General features: G+C 41.9%; 2 protein-coding genes across 2 annotated transcripts in view; both read left to right on the forward strand.

Annotated features, from left to right (window-relative positions):
- LOC117487736 (up-regulator of cell proliferation-like) overlaps positions 1 to 18,616 on the forward strand; it is a gene marked incomplete in the record, with an annotated part of 233,858 nt that overhangs the window by 2,099 nt on the left and 213,143 nt on the right.
- LOC117487694 (up-regulator of cell proliferation-like) lies at positions 9,562 to 12,075 on the forward strand. The gene has a single exon (XM_034136339.1). The coding sequence runs from the start codon at positions 9,562 to 9,564 to the stop codon at positions 12,073 to 12,075; it is 2,514 nt and encodes an 837-aa protein (XP_033992230.1).

Raw genomic sequence — 18,616 nt, forward strand, 5'->3', positions numbered from 1 at the left:
TTTGTTTACACGCACATAACTGTTGAAGGGCTTTCATCATCAAGCTGTCCATAACTCTGACATACATGTATGGTGGCAGCTCTGGCGTAAATCTGTCTCTTGGTAAATCTGAGATGTTTTGCTCTTTTGCAGTTCTATGTATGCACCTGCACTTACTGTCGCAAAACTACTTTCTTTATAGTCATCAGTATCATGTCTTTAGATGAAAACAACCACAACTGGAAACATCGAATTTTTCATTTTGTTTGAATCTATGAATTTGCAGTTCTCCACTTTTCCCTGAGTTTAAAGGAAGGTATCAATATCTTCCATTGAGTTACAACATCCTTAAAGACAAATAGTTTAAGTGAGCAGTGCTTTTCTATCTTCACTGTTAATGGCATTCCAATTGGACCTTTCTCCAAACAAGCTGCTGCAAAAGAGTTCATGTCCATAGTTCTCTTCGAGCAATCTCTTGGCTTTCTAGTCCTTTTTAGAATTCATTTATTGAAACCTTCTCACCAAGTCTTTAGTTTGGCCAACATCCCAATACATGGAAGGTACTCTAATTTATATTTTTTAAAGATGGGTATTTCTCTGGATGGATGTAATCTTAAGCGTTGCTCCTTTGGCAGCAGTTCAGTCATTTTGATTTGGCGCTGCATTACTTAAATCGAGTCACTCTTTCTTTGCTATTTGATCAAGGTTAGCTTCTTGTTTTTCAAGCGAATGTATCTGTTGTGAAGCAGTAGTGAGTTCTGAGAGCAACTTTCTCAGCAACAGCCTTTCTTCATGTTAATGAAGCTGTTATAGATATATTACTGCCAGCATAGCACATATGACCCTTACTGCTAATCTGGCTCACACATTTTATGTATGCGTACTTATCAGAATCAAAATCAGAATTCCTTTATTAGTCCCACTGCGGGGAAATGTACAGTGTTACAGCAAAAGTGTCATAGCAGGTAAAAAAGGCAACCAATAAATGGCAAACAAAGATTGTATTTTATATATATATATATATATATATATATTAAAGTATTGAGACCTTATAACAATTAAATGCTGGGACATTTATAAAAAAATGTGCTTTTACATAAAAATGACTATTGCACAGTACAATTGCAAACAAGTGTATATTTTTTCCTTTTCAGGTCGGTGTTTGCTTAAACCAGGGGTCTGCAACCTTTTGGACCAAAAGAGCAATTTTGCCCCCTTTTCCACCAATTTGTTTTGTCTGGAGCCGCAAAACATAATTGATAGCTTATAAAGTTGTTTATATTGTTATATATATATTTTTTGCATTTATTATGTATTACATTATAGTAAACGGTTTACCTCTAATAATAAACAAAGAACTCTTATAAGGAGAATTTAAAAAAAAAAAACACAGGCCTACTTTAAAATAAATTAAACACAGCACTTGGGGAGTCCTCTGCACATTGAAGAAAATGAATATAATTAAAATGGGCCCACTTTGAAATAAATAAAACATATAGCTGCACCCTAAAAAGAGTTAACTGATTGAATTATGACTGAAGATCGTCAGCTGTCTTCCTCTTCCGGGTTTTTCCTCCAATGTCAATGTCAATGTTGTCAAAGGCTGCAGCACCTTTGACAACTTCTCTCTACATATCAGGGAGGCTGTGGCTCAGTGAATTAGTGCGCTGATCTTCGAATCAGAGGATAGCAAGTTCGAATCCCACTGCAGTCAGCATGTCGTTGTGTCCCTGGGCAAGACACTTCACCCTAAATTGCTCCTGTGGGGATTGTCCACAGTATTGAGTATGTAAATCGCTTTGGATAAAAGCGTCTAACAAGTGACACATACCGGTAAGCCAGCATCATTTGCTGTGAAAGCATATAACTCTAACCACGCAGAATTAAACCCATGTGTTCCTCCGATACTTTTCTTTTCTTTGATTTATCCATAGTTCGCTCATCGAGCCGGGGGTCAGGTTATTCGTCTGCAAGAAAAGGCGCTGGCGCCGGACCGTAGCAGGATATGACTCATATTTGAATTGACCGTTTAAAAAACGTTTTTTTTTTATTTATGGGTCACAGTATCACCTCAAAATACAAGATACAAAACATTTTCAACCATGCTACAAAATATAAATAGTCCTACAAATATTTGTATTTAATTTCCTTCTTATTTTTGTCTAAGCTCAAGGGAGCCAGAGTAGAGGGCTTAAAGAGCCGCATGTTGCAGACCCCTGGCTTAAACCATGCATTATATATATCTTTTTGATATGATTGATCATGACAGACATGAAAGATAGTTTCTTTCAATGTTCACCTATCAATGCCAATGTCAAACACAGTGTATTGCATTTTTATAAACCTGCTGTAATTTGATTGTAATTACGTCTCAATCTCTTCTTTCAAGTCCTTTCACTAACAATTCCATTGCAATCTGCCAATTAGATTTGTATATCTCTTCATTTGATTCTAGTGTTGTTGAAGGATCTGGATCCATCTATTAGACAAGCTGTTTAATAATTGACTTCCCATCATTGTTGTAGGTTAACCTGTTAAGCACCAAGCCTGTTTTTCATGTTTCAGGCTCGAAAATGACATGCCCAAAACAAATGACTACAAGTTAACTTCTAAAAGGATTATATGAATAATTTCTTTTATCAAAGCAAGGTTACATCTGTGAGTTGGATGTAGAAGTGTCAGAATCAATATAGATGTTTTTTATTTTAAAGAAAATTCAGATTTTACATAGTAAAAAACTGTAAATTATAGTGTCCGTCCAAAGAATTTTTTTTACAGATAGTGAAAACTACCCTTGGATGATGGGTTAGTAGACTAAAAGCTTTAGGAATCCAAAGTACAACATATAATAAGTACCTTGTATCAAGATTGATGCAAAACAAGTGACATTTGACCTTTTTAGAGAGGTTTAGCCAAAACCACCCCACCTCTGAGGTGATTTGGGTGAAAATGTTTTTTTTTCCATATCTCTGGCCCCCCTTCGTCGATTTGGATGGTTGACACCTCTTTCTGACCGTTAGAGCCAATAGAATCGAAGGGGGAGGCCCACACACACACTCATTGTGAAGAGAAAAGGTGGGGGCTGCGCGCATGTAAATGTGCAGCAGAGTGCACCGATCTCTCGCTCTGACATTTGGAAACAAAAAAGCAGTTTTATTGCTTATGGATTATCAGAAATAATTTCAAAGAGGACACAGATACATTCGATTAACCTATGGATTAGCTGCAGCATCGTTTTTTTATCGTTTTAATGCCATTGAAGACCAGTTTTGACCAAGGTAAGCCATGTTAGCGTTTCTAGCTACCTAGCTCCACATGTTATAGCGTCGCAAATGTTTATCACTGAGTGTTGAGGTGGGCACCAAACGATTCTGTGTCTCCAGGACACCCAAAACGAGTGGTTTGCTGTGCATCTAGGATAAGTAATAAGGGAGTTATTGTGAGTTTAAGTGCCGTTTTAGGTTACATTTTTCGCTCGTGGATAATTCAGAGGCTGAGTGTTAGCATTGTGGTTTTTTTTTGGAAAAAAAAATTAAAAAGATCAGTTAGCTGAGTTTCTTCCCGTTACATGGATATAAAACATTCATAGTTTATTAAATATTAAGATTCCTTAGACGTTGTTTCCTGCAAATGACGCGTTTATCCGCCCGGTACCGGGCGGATGGTGCGTAACAGGTTAAGCAATGTGTACCTTATAAACTATAAGAAAATAACATTGTTATAATAAATGTTGATCCATGCTCATGAATGTTTAATAATCAATTTAGGCTTTAATATTTGTTGTTTTCATTTTCTACAGAGAAACACCTAGAGAGCCTTTTGGAGGAACTGGGGTTGGATCACCACATTGAAGAGAAGTTATCCCTAAGCACACTTCTGAGGATTGACAAGAAGACCATTACTGATGAACCTGCTAAGTGTAATTCAGATCTTCCATGGTATTTTCTGAAGAAACTAATGATGGTTAATGTGACAGCTAGGAATGTAAAATGTACACCTTCACATGAATCAGACTTGGATGATAACTTAGATCTTGATAATCTTGAGGAAAGTACACATTCAGGTGACACACTGAATCTGTTAGGATTATGTTTTAAACAGGACCCAGGCGCAGGCAATGACTGGAGATGTTTAAAAGGTTTATTGTTCTGAGACTCAGGCGGGTTTGGAGACTATGGAGGTCCGGAGTGGAGGTAGGCAGTTCAGGCTGGACTGAGAACAGGGCAGGCAGGTATGGTGAAGGAAGAAGCAGGCAGGTTGGCTGGAAGCTCTGGTGGCCGATGGCTGAGGGATCGTACTGGAAGTACAAGGAGAAACTAATTACAAAAAGTACAGAATAACACGCAGACAGGATAACTGAAATGAGCAGCCAGGAGGATGCAATACCACTGGTGTAGAAAACAATCTGGCGGTGAGTTGCTGGGAGACTGGAGTAGATATGCTGTGTCTTGATTGGATTGATGAGGGACAGCTGAGCCGGTCGGCCAGGTGAGTGCAATCAGGCTGCTGCCTGCAAGGGAAACCACACCCCCTCCACACACACACAGGGGAACAAACAGGGACACACAGGGACACACAGGGACACAGTTTGGGCCGTGACAGTACCCCCCCCTCAACGGGAGCCTCCAGGCGAACCACCAGGCTTGTCTGGGTGGTCTCTGTGAAAGTCCCGAATGAGAGAGGGACCTAGAATGAGCTTGCGGGACACCCAGCTCCTCTCCTCAGGACCATAACCCTCCCAATCGACCAGATACTGGTACCCACGGCCCCGGCGGCGAATGTCCAACAGCCGCCGGACCGTGTAGGCCGGGTGGTCATCAATAACAAGGGTGGGTGGAGGGGAGATGGCTGGAGGGCACAAAGGGCTGGAAAACACTGGTTTCAACTGGGACACATGAAAGGTAGGGTGAATTCTCATGGAGGGAGGCAGCTTGAGTCTAACAGCAGATGGATTGATTATGCGCTCGATCACATAGGGACCAATGAAGCGTGGTTTCAACTTCTTAGACTCAGCTTGTAAAGAAATATTTTTAGATGAAAGCCAAACTTTCTGACCTGGTTGGAACTGGGGAGCTGCGGTCCGGTAGCGGTTTGCAATATGCCGATTGCGTTCAGCGGAGCGGAGAAGGGCAGAGCGGGCATCCTTCCAGATCCTCCGACAACGACGGAGATGGGCTTGGACAGAGGGAACTGCGATCTCGTCCTCTTGGGCTGGGAACAAAGGGGGTTGATATCCAAGAGAACATTCAAATGGGGACATACCGGTGGCAGCACTAGACAGTGAGTTATGAGCGTATTCAATCCAGGGCAGATGTAAACTCCAGGAGGTGGGATTCCGGGAGGTGACACAGCGAAGTGCAGCTCCAAGGTCCTGATTGGCTCTTTCGGCCTGCCCGTTAGTCTGCGGATGATAGCCTGAGGAGAGACTGACAGATGCTCCAAGTGCTCGACAGAATGCTTTCCATACCTGAGATATGAACTGTGGCCCTCGGTCGGAAACAATGTCTGTTGGAATGCCATGAAGCCGGACCACATGATTGACTAGGAGGTCAGCAGTTCCAGAGGCTGTGGGGAGTTTAGGAAGAGGCACAAAATGAACCGCTTTGGAAAAGCGATCGACAATAGTGAGAATGGTTGAGTTACCCTGTGAAACCGGGAGGCCGGTAACAAAGTCTAGGCCGATGTGACTCCAGGGACGACTAGGGACTGGGAGAGGCTGGAGTAGACCGATAGGAGCCTGGTGTGAAGACTTGCTACGGGCGCAGACAGTGCAGGCCAGCACAAAGGCTCGAGAGTCCGCTTCCATGGAAGGCCACCAGAAGTGTCGTCTCAGGAGGGACAGGGTCCGATTCACACCCGGGTGGCAGGCAAAGCGGGAAGCATGGGTCCATAGGAGAACCTGTGAGCAGACAGAGTCAGGTACAAACAAACGGTTATCTGGACCATTTCCTGGATCTGGCTGGTCTCTCTGTGCATTCCTCACTGAGTTCTCAATCTCCCATGTCACAGCGCCCACCACTCTGGTAGCAGGGATTATGGTGTCAGGAACTATGGGGTCCTGATCCACTGCAAACTGCCGGGACAATGCGTCAGGTTTAAGGTTTTTAGAACCAGGTCGGTAGGTAAGGGTGAAGTTGAACCTGCCAAAAAACAATGCCCAGCGTGCCTGACGGGAGTTTAGTCGTTTGGCAGTTTGTATGTAGACCAGGTTCCTGTGGTCTGTCCACACAATGAATGGATGTTCACAGCCTTCCAGCCAGTGCCTCCATTCTTCCAGCGCAAGCTTTACAGCAAGCAGCTCCCTGTTGCCAACATCATAGTTGCGCTCAGAGGTTGTCAGTCGTCGGGAAAAAAAAGCACAAGGGTGAAGCTTTTGATCGGAGACTGAGCGTTGTGATAGAACAGCCCCCACACCGGTGTTGGATGCATCAACCTCAACAATAAACTGAAGAGATGGGTCAGGATTCATAAGAATAGGAGCCGAGGTGAAACGTCTCTTCAGCTCAGAGAAGGCAGCCTCAGCCTGAGTAGTCCATGAGAAGGGGATTGCTGGGGAGGTGAGTTGGTTGAGAGGACCGGCAACACGACTGTAGTCTCTGATGAACCGGCGATAGAAATTTGCAAAGCCCAAAAAACGTTGGAGCTGCTTCCTGGTGGAAGGTTTGGGCCATCGTGCCACTGCTTGTACCTTCTCTGGGTCTGTTCTCACCTGACCTTGCTCAATGATGTAGCCCAGGAAGTCCACTGAATCCACGTGAAATTTGCATTTCTCTACTTTGACAAACAGCTTGTTCTCGAGGAGCCTTTGTAGAACCTGCTGCACATGTTGGGTGTGTTCCTCCATGGTCTGTGAGAATATCAGAATATCATCCAGATACACAAATACTGAACGGTTCAGGAAGTCACGGAGGACATCGTTCACAAGAGCCTGGAAGACAGCTGGGGCATTAGTGAGTCCAAAGGGCATCACTAGATACTCGAAATGGCCTAGTGGGGTGTTGAATGCGGTCTTCCACTCGTCTCCTTGACGTATGCGGACCAGGTGGTAAGCATTCCTGAGGTCGAGTTTCGAGAAAATGGTGGCCTTCTGTAGGGGTTCGAAGGCTGAATTGATGAGGGGCAGTGGATACTTGTTCTTGATGGTGATGTTGTTAAGGCCCCGGTAGTCAATGCAGGGGCGCAGGGAGCGGTCTTTCTTGGATACAAAGAAGAAGCCTGCTCCGACGGGGGAAGAAGAGGGTCTTATGATGCCAGCAGCGAGTGAGTCTTTGATGTATGTCTCCATGGCCTCACGCTCAGTTCGGGACAAGTTAAACAGGCGACTGGATGGGAGAGATGCCCCAGGAAGAAGATCTATTGTGCAGTCGTAAGGGCGATGAGGGGGCAGAAAAAGGGCTCGCTGCTTGCTGAAAACCTCTCCCAGGCTATGATAAACCGGAGGGACAGCGGACAAGTTGAGTGGCTCCTGCTGAACTGGGGGAATACCGACCTCTGCTGGGGGAATTGCAGACCGCAGGCATGAAGAGTGACAAAAGGTACTCCAACTCCTTACTTGATTCTCCGACCAGTCTATGTGGGGGTTATGCAGTCTTAACCATGGCTGGCCCAGAACTAGGGGTGTGTGAGGGGAGGACATGACGTGGAACTGAATCATTTCATGGTGATTACCGGACAGGACGAGATGTAGGGGTTCGGTGACATGGGTAACGTGTGCCAGGAGCTTCCCATTCAGACCTCGAGCATTGAGAGGAGCTGTCAGAGGTTGAGTTGAGATGCCGGCTGAGGCAACCAGTTGGGCATCCAAAAAGCTCTCATCAGCCCCAGAGTCCAGTAGGACAGGCAGAGAGAGAGACTGTTGGTTTAACAACAGTGTGGCTTCAAGTGGCTTGCGGGTCTGGGGGGTTGAGGAAGAAACAGCCTTGCTCACCAGTATCCCCACCTTTACTGGCGAGCACCCTCTTTTGGGCGCTGGGGGCATGTGTCCACGAAATGACCGGAGTGAGCACAGTAGACACAAAGTCCTTCTCTTATTCTCCGGAGACGTTCTTGGGGAGTGAGTCGGGCTCTGCCTAGCTGCATCGGTTCCTCTGAAGACAGGAGAGGAGAAAAGACTTCAGATGGGGCACTGGGACTTGGGAAAGTTTCCGACCCGAATCTTGCGAGAGGAGACGAGACAGGGCGAGAGTGGAGTGACCCAGGAGATCGGCTGGCTCTTTCCCTACGGCGCTCCCTAAGGCGATTATCCAGTCTTATGGCTAGAGAGACCAACTCATCCAAGTTAGCTGATTCGTCCCTCACTGCTAACTCATCCTTAACCGAATCAGTTAGCCCTGTTTGAAAAACCCCTTGAAGCGCTGTGTCATTCCAACCCGCCTCTGCAGCTAAGGTCCTAAATTCCACTGAGTATTCGGCTACACTACGGGAGCCCTGTCGCAGTGAGAGGAGGCGTTTAGTAGCGTCCCTACCGCTGACGGGGTGGTGGAATACTTTCTTCATTTCCTCTACAAACTCTGGATAAGAATTACAAAGGTTGGACTGACTCTCCCATACAGCTGATGCCCAGGCTAGGGCGCTACCTGTAAGTAAACCTATCATATAACAAATCTTAGCTCTGTCGTTAGCATAAGTAGACGGCTGCTGCTCAAACACAAGAGAACACTGCATTATGAAAGACTTACATGTCCCTAAGGCACCTGCGTACCGCTCTGGAGTGGGAATATTAGGCTCACGTGAAGGGAGAGCGGGCTGGGCTGGAACCGGTGCTAACTCTTGTGGGGGAGCTGGATCTTCAGGAGCAGGCGGAGCAAGATGAGTTGAAACCAGGTTGAGGTGATGTCCCATCTGTGCTACGTTGGCAGCTAGTGATGCAAGGTTATCCATAACCTCTCTGAGCATCTGGTCATGCCGGCCCACGAGGACGCCTTGGTTGGAGAGAGCCTCACGAATTGGGTCCGAGCCTGCTGGGTCCATGGTGGCCAGATTGTTCTGTTAGGATTATGTTTTAAACAGGACCCAGGCGCAGGCAATGACTGGAGATGTTTAAAAGGTTTATTGTTCTGAGACTCAGGCGGGTTTGGAGACTATGGAGGTCCGGAGTGGAGGTAGGCAGTTCAGGCTGGACTGAGAACAGGGCAGGCAGGTATGGTGAAGGAAGAAGCAGGCAGGTTGGCTGGAAGCTCTGGTGGCCGATGGCTGAGGGATCGTACTGGAAGTACAAGGAGAAACTAATTACAAAAAGTACAGAATAACACGCAGACAGGATAACTGAAATGAGCAGCCAGGAGGATGCAATACCACTGGTGTAGAAAACAATCTGGCGGTGAGTTGCTGGGAGACTGGAGTAGATATGCTGTGTCTTGATTGGATTGATGAGGGACAGCTGAGCCGGTCGGCCAGGTGAGTGCAATCAGGCTGCTGCCTGCAAGGGAAACCACACCCCCTCCACACACACACAGGGGAACAAACAGGGACACACAGGGACACACAGGGACACAGTTTGGGCCGTGACAGAATCCCCTTGATATTATAACTGCTCTCTTCCTGTGCTCTGATGGTTTTGTACAGCAGGAAATGGCCCTCAAAATGTCTATGTGTCAGTTTTCCGTGCCTCTGTTGCTTCCCAACTGTGACACAAAGCAGTGCACACTCATGCTTTGGGCCATGAGAGACATTGTTAAAAAGTACAGACCTCAGTCACTTTCAGAATCCAAGGGATTGATTGAAGAGAGAATTGTTGTCTCTGAACTTCCAATGATATCTTTTGTGAGACTGGGTGAGTGCTCCTTGTCCAAGTCAAAGATCCTCAATGAGCTTCTGAGCAATTCTCAGCAGTACCATGACACCTTTGTTCACTCCAACATGGAGGGTGGTGACAGTCCAAGGAGAATATCCAGTGGATTGGTTGAAATGACTTGGTACCTCCCTTGTGGGAACAAAAACATGGATGTCTTCAGCGAGCCAGTTGCTGTAGCTAACCTTCGTGGGGACATTGCTTCATATCAAACACAATTTTCTTTCTTGTGTCAGACATCTGCAGCAGTTTTTGTGTTCTTTGACGCTTTGGACTCTGAGTGTGAGCTGCTAACCAACCAAAACCACAAGGCACAGATCTTCTTGGTGGGTAACCGTCAAAGCAAAGATTTCAAATTAGATGCTGTAAAAAAGGTAGCAACCAAGTTAAGGTTAACCAAGAGAAACATCCTTTTGAAAGATAAGCACATAAATGATGCAGACTTTGTCAAAGATTTGCGGAAAAAAGTCAGCAATGCATTTGAAAACACAAAGGTGAAGATGGGAATTGAGAAGATGGCTGACATTGCCCGTAAACATGGAATCTGTGTTGAGTGCCAGACAGCGAAGAAAAATGCAGATGCTATCACTGCAGAAATTCAAGACATTCTTAAATACAAAGAGGTTCAGCTTCCCTTGCAAGGCCAAATATGGAAGGACCTTACTCGCTTGGAGAAAGAAGAATTGCGACTTCGGCAAGTTGGGTCTGAAAATATAGAAAAGTACAAAAGTGATCTTCAGCTACAGAAAACCAAACTTTGGGAAGAACAGAACTCTCATGACATCTCAAAGGCAATGACATGTTTCATCAATGCAATATCAAGCCCAGGGATTGAGAGGTGCTATTTCCTGAAATGGATGCGAATCAACCTCGATAACGTGTCTCGGGAAAAACTCTTTGACCTCAGGGAGCAGTACAAAGAAAAATGCAAAAACCCTGAGAACAAAGAGGAGATCAAGGAGATTGACAAACAACTTTCCAACAGCTCATTAGGGACTGAACACTTCTTCCGTGAAATGGGGCAGATCTATGAAGCTTCCCTTTCCCTTCCTGAAACAGACGCAGCACGTCAACAACTACAGCATCTCCCCAAGCTATGTGCTGAGTTAATGATTGATGGATTTCCACTTGAGCTTGTAGATGGAGAAGCATCCAACATACCTCTCAGATGGGTGACTGACGTTCTCTCTCAGCTCAATGACTTGGTGTCTCCTAAGAACAAGATCCTGGTAGTCACAGTTCTTGGAGTTCAGAGCACAGGAAAGTCCACTCTCCTCAACACCATGTTTGGAGTGCAGTTTGCAGTCAGCAGTGGTCGATGCACTCGAGGTGCCTTTATGTTGCTGATTAAAATCAATGAAGATGTCAGAAAAGACTTCAACTGTGACTTCATGGTGATCATTGACACTGAGGGCTTAAAGTCACCAGAGCTCGCACAACTGGACAATAGCCACGAGCACGACAATGAGCTTGCAACACTTGTTGTGGGGCTGAGTGATATCACCATCATCAATGTTTCAATGGAGAATTCAACAGAAATGAAGGACATCCTACAGATAGTTGTACACGCTTTCCTCAGGATGAAAGAGGTGGGCAAAAAGAAGCCCAAATGTCAGTTTGTTCACCAGAATGTGTCTGATGTTTCAGCCCATGACAAGAACCTGCGAGACAGGAAACTGCTCCTGCAACAGTTAAACGAGATGACCCAGGCAGCAGCCAAAATGGAAAAGAAAGAAGAGTACTCGAGCTTCACTGATGTGATGGAGTACAGTCCAGACACTGGAAACTGGTACATTCCTGGACTCTGGAATGGAAACCCACCGATGGCACCAGTCAATGCAGGCTACAGCGAGGCTGTCTATGAGCTCAAGAAGAACATCATCCACATTTTGGAAAGTTGTGGATCATCAGCTAATAATATCTTGGAGTTTACAGAGTGGATGAAGAGCCTGTGGACGGCAGTAAAACATGAAAACTTCATCTTCAGCTTCAGAAACAGTCTCGTGGCTGATGCATACATGAGGCTGTGCACAGAATTCAACAAATGGGAATGGGACTTCAAAAAAGAAATGTTCACATGGGTTACACAAGCTGAAACAAGAATCTCCAACTTCGGTACACCTGCTGATAAATCTAACATATCTGACATGACCGAACTTCATTTGCTATTGAAAAACAAAGTTTTGACAGAGCTGTCTGAATGGGAAACAAAGCTTCTTGAAAATCTGGACCAGTACTTCAAGCAAACAGAGGGTCATGTCTATCTTGTTGAAGGATACAGAGAGGAGTTTAAAAACAGTGCTTAGAGCCTTCGACGAGAAATGGAAAGCTCTGTGTTTAATCAACTCAAAGCAGCAGCCGACATCAGACAGGGGATGACTGAACTTGATAAAATCAAGGAGAACCACACAAAGGACTTAGAGGGCAGAGTTTGTGCATTGATTGGCAAATGCCGAAAGGAAAAAGTCCAGATGAAAGAGAAAGAGCTGGACAAAGAATTTGAAAAGATGTGGACTGAAACAGTGAAGGAACTTTCCTTTACAGAAATGAAGGAGGAGGACATTTTCACCAGTGTGTCTCACCGCCTGAGAACAAATCTATCAACCAAGGGAGGTCATGCAAGGGATTTGTTAAGTCAAAAAAGCCTGAGAGAATGTGGACTGGGGCCATTTAAATATACAGTTGAAGGACTCTTCAGTCAATGTGCAGACACATTTAAAAAGTGGTTAAACATACCAGGTAATGCAAAGGCTGTACAACAAACAACTGACAGCCTCATTGCAGTTTGCTCACAGATGGTGACTGACAAAGTGCAAAGAAAGAGTAATTACCATGATACCTACATCGATGAGATTTTAAACATGATTGATGAGAGGCTGCAAAACAATCATGATGTTGGAACAGACATCACTTTTGAAGTCTCTCTGAAACAGCACATCTGTGGAGACGCAGCCAGAAGGTTTCAGAGAATGCATGAAGATTTCCTCCAAAAGAAGGATCCCTACAGATGTCTGAAGGAAAACAAAGAAAAGTTTCTTGATGATTTCAAAGACGTGTTCCATAATGTAGACCAGTGCCAGAAGAAGGCAGAAGAATTCACAGACCGATGCTTGAAGCCTGCAGTCGAAGACTTTGTCAACCGTTCCCTGGGTCCTGATATCATTGGTGAAATGAAGACAAGAGAGGAGTTCAGCACAAGAATGTCCTTCCAGTATTCACTTTTACTGGATCTGCTCTCAGAGGATGACTTTAAAAAGTATGAGAGCTTTATTTCCTCTTATGAGAAATATGTGAAGGAATGGATACTCAACAAAATATTGGAACGCTTCTCAAATGGGTCTACGATGTTTGAGGATCCACATCTCCAGTCATGTGTCAACAGCATAAATAATGCTATCCAGAAAGCTAAAACAGAAAAGAGTGGCAACTTAAAGTCATTTGTTGAAGTTGTCTGTCAGGAACTTGGTGACAAACTGGTCATTTCCCAGGATGCTCTTGGGGCATTCATGACCCTGAACAAGGCCGACAAGGAACAGTTTGCTCACAGGCTCACTGAGTGTGTGACAGAGATGGCACACACTCTTAGAGAGAAGTTTAAAAAAACAAACATCCAAACTAAACTACAGAGCCTTCATGTGAATCCTCAGGACAAGCTTTTCAGCACACTGATTGGATGTGGTAAACAGTGTCCGTTCTGCAAAGCACCCTGTGAGGCAGGAGGAAGAGCCCACACTGAGCACTTCGCTTCACTTCATCGTCCAGAGGGTCTGGGTCAATACAGATGGAGTGATTCAGAAAAACTTTGCATTGACATATGCTCTTCCTCTGTGAACAGTGACGAAGGTTTTAGCTGCAGTGCTACAAAAGATGAATGGCACCCTTACAAGCGTTACAAAGAAATCTATCCGGACTGGAAAATCCCACCAGATGCAAGCCTCCAGGCATCAGACTACTGGAAATATGTACTGGCAAAGTTCAACAAAGAGTTTGCAGCAGCATACGATGCAAAGCCTGCTGATATTCCTGCAGCTTGGAAACGTATCACACCTGAGCAAGCAGAGGCAAGCCTCAAAGAGTCATTTCATATCAAATGAGAAACTACAAGCTTCGTGCTCACAGAGGGTCCCGTCCTCCTCATTACAGTCATCATCCTCTCATGGACATTTAGATTACACTTGATTTATATGAAGAGAAGCACACAAAGTAACATGCTGTTTATGAGATGGCAAGGTTGACCATATATTTCAACAACAACTTACAAGGAATTTGTAAACGTTTCAGTTTGATTAACATACTTTAATTACTTCTTTTTTTGGTTGTTATTGTAGTATCAATTAATCAAATTATTTCCTTAAAGTAACTGATGCAAACATTTTTGTTTTTATGTTTTTCTGTGCTTTTGTCGTAAACACATTAACAATTGTAATGTTTTAAAATATCATTCAGTCTTCATGTCAACATCAAGATTATACAATGTCTTTATTTGTATTTCAAATAAGTATCTGATTCTTATTATTTACATTTTTATTGACACATTTATAATTGTTGTCTTTTCATTTCTGAGCTGCATCAAAAGCCACACATTTAGATTTTTAAATCAGTGAATGAATCATTGTGTTTTAGTGGTGGTACAGTCAACATGTAAACATGACAGAAAGTCTGTTGTAATCAAGTTCAGTTTGACATGTGACCGTTTCCCAGAGAGTTAGAATCTATTCTTATTTTGTTTCATTTATATATTTACATTTTCAATGTTTAACATATCATTCAATCTAAATGTCAACATGTAGATTACACATGAATGTTGTTCTTACCTTATTGAGTGCTATATGGCATTGCCTTACCAAAAACCTGAAAGTCTTTCTTTGTATTCCAATCAAGTATTTAGCTCCAAATATTTACATTTTAATGTTCATGTTATAATATTTACTCAACATGTATTCTGTTAGTTTTCATTTTCAAATGCCACATTTTTAACATTTTTAGATCAATTAAAGGATCATTTAGTTCATATTCAGCATGTCAACATGTAAACATGACAACAGGTTTGAATCAACTTAAGGATGATATAAAGATGGTATTGTTTTTGTGAATATTTATTTTGTTGCATTTTTTATGTTTAAAAGATATTCCAGTCTAAATGTCAACATGTCGGTTATCCTTCAGGTTGTTTTTATTACCTAATCCAGTTTGACATTTAATTGTCTTTGTTCAAAATCTATAACCACTTTGTTTCCTGTCATTGAAGAATCTGATATCACATATTTACATGTATTACTCACTTAAAAGATCATTCAATATAAAAGTGCTATTGTCAACAAGTAACAGCATCATATATGATCTTTCTTTTACTCAGATCTTCTAATCTTTTGTTTCTGTGAAGTATCTGATTCTTTATATTTACGTAATAAAAAATACCATTCATTCTTTATACTGTTCATTTCTTTATAATGTTAACATGTATACTTACTGTTTACTATTTCAATAAAGAGACCACATCTGCAGACTGGCTATGGATGTCTTTAATGTTTCCCAGATCAGAATCACAGCATAGTGTATAATAACTTCTAAAGTAAACAGAAATATCATCACCTCATTTATTTATATAGTTTAAATATACTTTCTTTTTTAATAATCATCTTTTTTTAATACCATTATTTAAAAAATGTTGTTCATCTCAAATCTTAGGATTCTGAATACAACAAATAATGTAAAAACAAGACAACAGGTGCAACTCTGCAATGAATCGTGTGTGTGTGTGTGTGTGTGTGTGTGTGTGTGTGTGTGTGTGTGTGTGTGTGTGTGTGTGTGTGTGTGTGTGTGTGTGTGTGTGTGTGTGTGTGTGTGTGTGTGTGTGTGTGTGTGTGTTTACCGTGGGCCACATTAAGTCACTTTGGTTTGCTTGGCTGACTGCAGTTTGCTGAGGCTAGCTGTGTCCACATACATCCAGTCTGATCCACGGCTAATCACAGGTTCAGACTCTGAAAGTGAGAGACATTCAGATTAACTTAAAGTTGAATTTAAACTGTTAACAAGAAACTAGAAGTAAAGAATGTTTTGAAGGATGTGTGTGCATGTTTTGCTTTCTAGTGTTTTTGTGTTGATTTGTCCCATAACTGTATATTTTGCTAATTAAAAACACATGATTACATTTGGATAAAGAAAGTATAGATGGAAACACAACAAGGGGAAGTCGGTCCATGTCATTCATTATCTTCATCTTCAGGTCAGCCGAGTTGACAATAATGAATAAATGACTGACCTGTGTTCAACCCTGAGCATTGTTTTAACAGTGTTAAAGATACATTCAGCCAGTTATATCATTGTTCAAGAAATCAATCACATGGTCTTACTGAAAACTGTCCTTTACCTATTCATTCTGAACATGGACCCCAGCAGACTACTGACATCTAGTGGACATGAATTGCAACAACACCTACTTTAAACTCAGGATTTCTCTTTCTAATTGTTATTTTTAAAACATAAAGACATGGAACCTTAAACATTTCTTAATTGGACCTGACAATTAAAGACAATTGTTAATTGACTGTTAGCACTGTCATTTTTTTAAAGTAAATAATTTAATTTAAAACACAACCATAGCCTCAAGACATGCAAAGTGAATTAAGAAGAGCAACTATCTGCAATTGACAACAACTTAATATGTTTAACTACAGTTGTCCCAATTGAAGCTCCCGTCACAGTGTACTGACGGATTCTGCAGTCCATTGCTGCTGTCATCATCAAACATCTCCACACACAGACAACACAATCATATCTGTCTACTGATTTATCAGGAAAACTCACAAGGTTTATCCCAATATCCATCCTCAACTTGACCCGGAAATCGATCGTTGAAGAACATCATGATTCCTTAAACGTGTGCGGTGGAGTCGAGGAGGGAGTAGGCTTTTACATTTGCTTGATTTTTTGTAAAATAGAAATATCTTTGATTAAGGATGAGATCCTTCTCTACGACACATTAAAGTGTTTGAAATAAACTTACACATTAAAAAATAATGGTTTGATAATAATTATTGTCACTATTAATGAATAATTTACAGTTCCTAATAGTGGTTTATTTGCATGTGTGGATAAAGGACACTGCATTTAAAACAATTCATTGGTCAATAAAATGATTATTATTATTTAGTTTATTTCAATTTTATTTCAATTAATACATTTGTGTCTGAATTCTTAATTTAGTTTTTGTGTGTTTTTTATTTGTTGTCTTAATATTAATATTTTGTCAAAGAGTGAGTTCTGCCAACTTCTACTATCCAAAAATGTAAATATTCTTCGACTTTTACTAGCTATAGACATGGTCTTCCTGTTAACAGTAACAGGTAGTAATCAGATATCCTTATTTACAGTCTAGTAAACTTCTTGTTACTATTTAATGCGACTTCATAAACTGGCTGTCATTTTCCTTGTATACAACGTGGTGCTCCCAAGAGGTGATTTGATGTAATTTAAGTTATACAAATATAATAATACATAATAAATAATATATAAAATAAATAATAGAACATTTATACATATATATTTTTTTTCTCTGCAGGTTATCAATTATGATTTTATAAATTCTAGCAGTTTTATTTATATTAATTATCATTAATAATTGTTAATAACCAGACTTGCTTAGACATTTTGGTGGCCCTTTTTGAGGGGTACTATGGTCATTACTTTAGGCACTAAAAGTGAAGCGTAGAGCCCCCGCAAGCTTTAAGATGAAGTATGATGTCAGTATATTTTATACAGTAGTATGTTATTACTTTTAGAAAAATCAGGTGCATAACATGATAAAATGTGAATTGTCTTTAACCACAACTATTTTAACTGTCAGTCTGACTTTAAAATGCAGTTATAGTGAAACCTTTATATTGCTCCCGCAAAGGCCTCCTGTGCTGTGTTTTTTGCATCCCCCTGTTATTTCAGCCAAGATGAGTGTTTCCCACGAGGTGCATGCAAAACACGGCACAACACCTGTTGTTCTGTGATTTTTGATAACACACAGATGGCAAGTACCAATTGACTCAATCTGTGTAAGGCCAGGGAAAGCCCAACATGAAAACTATTTAGGGGTCTTAAAGAGAGAATTTAAACAATAATTGACAAAGAAAGTTTTGCCTACCTTTGTTGATTAACCATGTTAGAAACGATACCTCTTCTTTTACCCCGGATTGTTTATCTACTGTAGGCTATATGCAATATTTTGTCGAGCCTATATCTGTCCTGAGTCAGGTTTGCATTTCTCTGGCGATGCCAAACCTTTTCCAGGCATCTCCTTTTATATTCCTAGTGCAGTAACTTTCTGTTTTGTTTCCCAGAAACGATGGGGAAGGGAATCTGATACATCATAATATTCCTTGGTAATAAACAATTTTCTTTTTATTGAAATAGTAATGAGCTCATTAATCATACCTTATTCACAATAGCGTATATGACAACATCTATTTGTACTGGTGTAATTCGGCTGACTTTTATATTTGATCCAATTGGTAGATAGGCTATATTTACACCATAACGGACCGTCCACACAGCAGCGTTAAAAAATCTTGAAACGCTTCTGCCCATTCACTTTGAATGGGGTGACGTCACTTTCCCTCACTTTTCGCCGAACTGCATTGTGGGCAGGCGAGCGGAGATTTTCAGGATTTTCAGGATTCAAAGTTGAGCAATGTTCAACTTTTGAAGCTGAGGTGGAAGCGTCAGCCAATCAAATCCCGTGTATGCAAATCTGACAGTTCAAGCGCTAGCCAATCAAACGGCGTGTATGCTGGGAGAGACATACCGCCGGTAATTTCCTCATATTCCAAAAAATGGAGGAGAAATTAGCGGTAGGGA

Source organism: Trematomus bernacchii, unplaced genomic scaffold (genome assembly GCF_902827165.1).
Source record: "Trematomus bernacchii unplaced genomic scaffold, fTreBer1.1, whole genome shotgun sequence".
Classification (NCBI taxonomy): Eukaryota; Metazoa; Chordata; class Actinopteri; order Perciformes; family Nototheniidae; genus Trematomus; species Trematomus bernacchii.